The sequence below is a fragment of the Echinococcus granulosus genome (assembly GCF_000524195.1).
Source record: "Echinococcus granulosus chromosome Unknown EG_S00016, whole genome shotgun sequence".
Taxonomy (NCBI): domain Eukaryota; kingdom Metazoa; phylum Platyhelminthes; class Cestoda; order Cyclophyllidea; family Taeniidae; genus Echinococcus; species Echinococcus granulosus.
The window spans coordinates 1346606-1349596 of NW_020170396.1; the positions used below are offsets into that span (position 1 = coordinate 1346606).

Consider the following 2991-nt stretch of genomic DNA (forward strand, 5'->3'; position numbering starts at 1 on the left):
GAAAGATACAGGAGTTAGTTAAACCCCTGTCGGATATGAGCCTGGATAGGATATTTAGCGCATTATAAAGCATACAATGCATTAAAACAAGAGTCAAAGCAATGCATTCTAAAAATCCCCCTGAAAATTCAGTATGATTGGACTTTTAGATCCGATGGCGACCAAAATTGTGGGTTAACAATGTCAAGGTGTCACCGGAGTACTCCTTTCCTTTGGGTTCGGCAAAATGAGTTTAGACCCCTACCATAGTAATGAAGGTAGAGCTTAAGCCTAACCACTATCCTGTACAAATGTAAAGGGCATTCTTGCTACAGATCATGGGCTTTTCACGTTTTTAAGGCGTTTACGAATTAATAAAGAGGTAACGTACTAGCTACAGTTTCTACACAGGAATTGATGCGCCTGTCCGAAAGCCAGGACATGCGGTGTTTAAAATAGGCAAAAAATGGATGACGCAGTGCATGACGTAATGGAGGAAACATCGCAGAACTGAAGCACAGACATCTCAGCGAAGATGTGTCTAATGTCAGTGCAGGTGATTGGGCATAAATTTACATCAGACAGTTTATTGTATCAGTTTCACTAGCTAATCTATAGGGAAAGTCATGCAAGCCACAAAACAGCTCTCTGGAACTGTGCCCTAGACACGATGTCCCAAAATGGGGTCAACCCGGAAGGCAGTTCAAAGCCATACTTAAAGAATTACCCAGTTGACGAATGAACCAATTGAAAAGCTTCTGCTTGGCGTGTTGGAAATGAACCAATCACACCAGAGCTGCTACAAACCCATAGTTGTGATTGGTTGAACTGAATTTGACCATGGGACATGCTATACGAGCGTGCATTTATGCCGCATTAAGTTGGCGAAAGAAGGTAGGTGAGTGTAGTGCTTTTACAAATTTTGAGCTAAGATATCATTTTGTTGATTGGTAGCAAATGTTGCCGTTTCCGCCGTCCAAGGCATTTATCTCCAAATGGGTGGCTCGATAAGCCAAGTCCTCTCTTTGTATTTCAGCACCATATAGAAATTAGTTTATCCATTTTACTCTTTATAGCTCAACGTGATGTCAATCACCCCCTTCACCACTTCCTGGCCACGCAGAGCAGAAATGTCAGCAGAATCGGTGCAAATCGTGGTCAAAGTAAAGTTCAGCCAATCACGGTCATGAGTTCACAGCACTTTTGGTACCAGTGGCTCAACCTTCGCACGGTTATCTTTCACTCCACTATTTGTTCCATCCGTCACAAGGAAAATTTTATTGCATAGCTCTTCCGTGTCTATTATGTGCAACCCCATTTCATGACGTCGTTCATTTTTGACACTACTAAATGTTTTTACTAGGCATCGTATCCCTCCTCATGCTTCTAACAGTCATGTTTTGTGTAAATGTGCAAAATGCTTAGAACGCTTTTAACCGAAAGCTAATTCTGTAGCCTGCAAAGAGACATAAAATGCTCCTTTCCATTAGTACGAATACCAAAACAGTAATTACTACCCTTCGGTGTACTTAATTCCCCTTTTTATGACTTTTCTGCAAAGTCAAATCTTTGTGTCCTCTCCCAACTGGCTGTACTAAGTCAACTCGGATATCATATTTTCTTTAAGACTTTTACTAAAATCTTATTCGAAATCAACTGTCTTTTTTACACATATTGGGCCGCTAATTCAAGTAATGCGAAAATTGAGGTTTATTTTTTACAATTTAACTTGCACTAACAAATCGAAAGTAATATACGTGAAGATGGATCTTACCTAGAGCCTTGATTATAAGAGTCAAAGTCAGGAGCCGTTTCTTAGATCAATCAAAAAACGGATTAATTGGTTTCTTTTTTTTCTTTAGTGCTCGCCTTCTCTCACTACCAAACAGCTACTTTCGGTAAACACTGTTTAAGATTCGTTTACTACCAGTGCAGCATCACTTGTGAATCAAGAACACGGCGTCCACAAGCAGGTGATTTCGCTAGCTGATATGAAATGCTGTGATCATTTGTTTAAATCTCCGTTTTGTTTCCTTAGCCACCTGAGGCGCCACCTTTATACTTCCGCTCGACGCCATGGTCTCTGAGCCGTGCCTGTGGCCATCCCCTTTCCTAGCCCTTCTGTACGTCGGCAGTGTCTTTCCCCCTTAGAGCATAATGCCTTTTTTTAATCTTTTGGGAAGACTCGGGGAGCTGCAAATAATTACTCACGTAAGGCGTCGTGACTCACGCCCTCAGAAAGTTAGCTCGGTTAAATTGCATTCCTGTGATCAAACGACTAAGATCTTTAGACTTGGGTGTCATTATGCGTTTAAGTGATTGACTTCTTAGGATTTTGTCCTTACAAATTTTCATACGGCATCTATAGCCTAGCTTCTTTCATTTTTTAAACATAGGATTCTCTACATTTCAAAAGATTCGGACGTTTTCATTTTTAGGACCTCGTTTATTAGCCTCATTCCAATTATATCAGGAATGCACATCCACTGTGATCTTGCGGCTGGATTTAATTTAAGCAACAATTTTACGACTTCATCATGCTTTATGGTTCACTGAACTCCTCAGTTACGCCACTCAAGGCACTTAGAATTTGTCTTTAAACAAGAAGGAAAAGGTTCAGCTGGCAAACTATTACCTCAACACAGAATTATTTAAAACACAAGTTCTTTTGGTACAAAAGTGGAGCTTTGGGGAAGGGTCAGAGATATTCCTAAGTTAAACGAGTCTCACCTTCTTCAATGCGTTGCGCGTATCTCAAGCAGCAAAGTGTGATCCCTGTGTGAAGAGGCACAAAAAACACCCGGCAAATGTATTACCAGTGCATGCAATGTGGAACGCACTTCCTTGCATAACATTATGTACTCAACGAGCCAACTTCTCTCTTTGCACATATTATTTATGTACGACGGTACATGATGGGAAAATTTCCTCGACGGAATTGCATATTCCCTACATTTTTTGGCTAGATTTAATATCTTACTAAACAAAAGTGCTGGTGATGCCTGCCACTTC

The 2991-nt window shown here is 40.7% G+C and overlaps 1 protein-coding gene across 1 annotated transcript; it reads left to right on the forward strand. All coding sequences in view use genetic code 11, as the record gives it.

The window, feature by feature from the left end:
- Positions 1 to 819: 819 nt before the first annotated feature.
- EGR_03271 (hypothetical protein) lies at positions 820 to 2095 on the forward strand (the record flags this gene model as incomplete). The annotated part of the gene is made up of 3 exons (XM_024492520.1): positions 820 to 873; positions 1056 to 1142; positions 2018 to 2095. The coding sequence occupies 3 exons, from the start codon at positions 820 to 822 to the stop codon at positions 2093 to 2095; spliced, it is 219 nt and encodes a 72-aa protein (XP_024353194.1).
- Between the last annotated feature and the right edge of the window lie 896 nt (positions 2096 to 2991).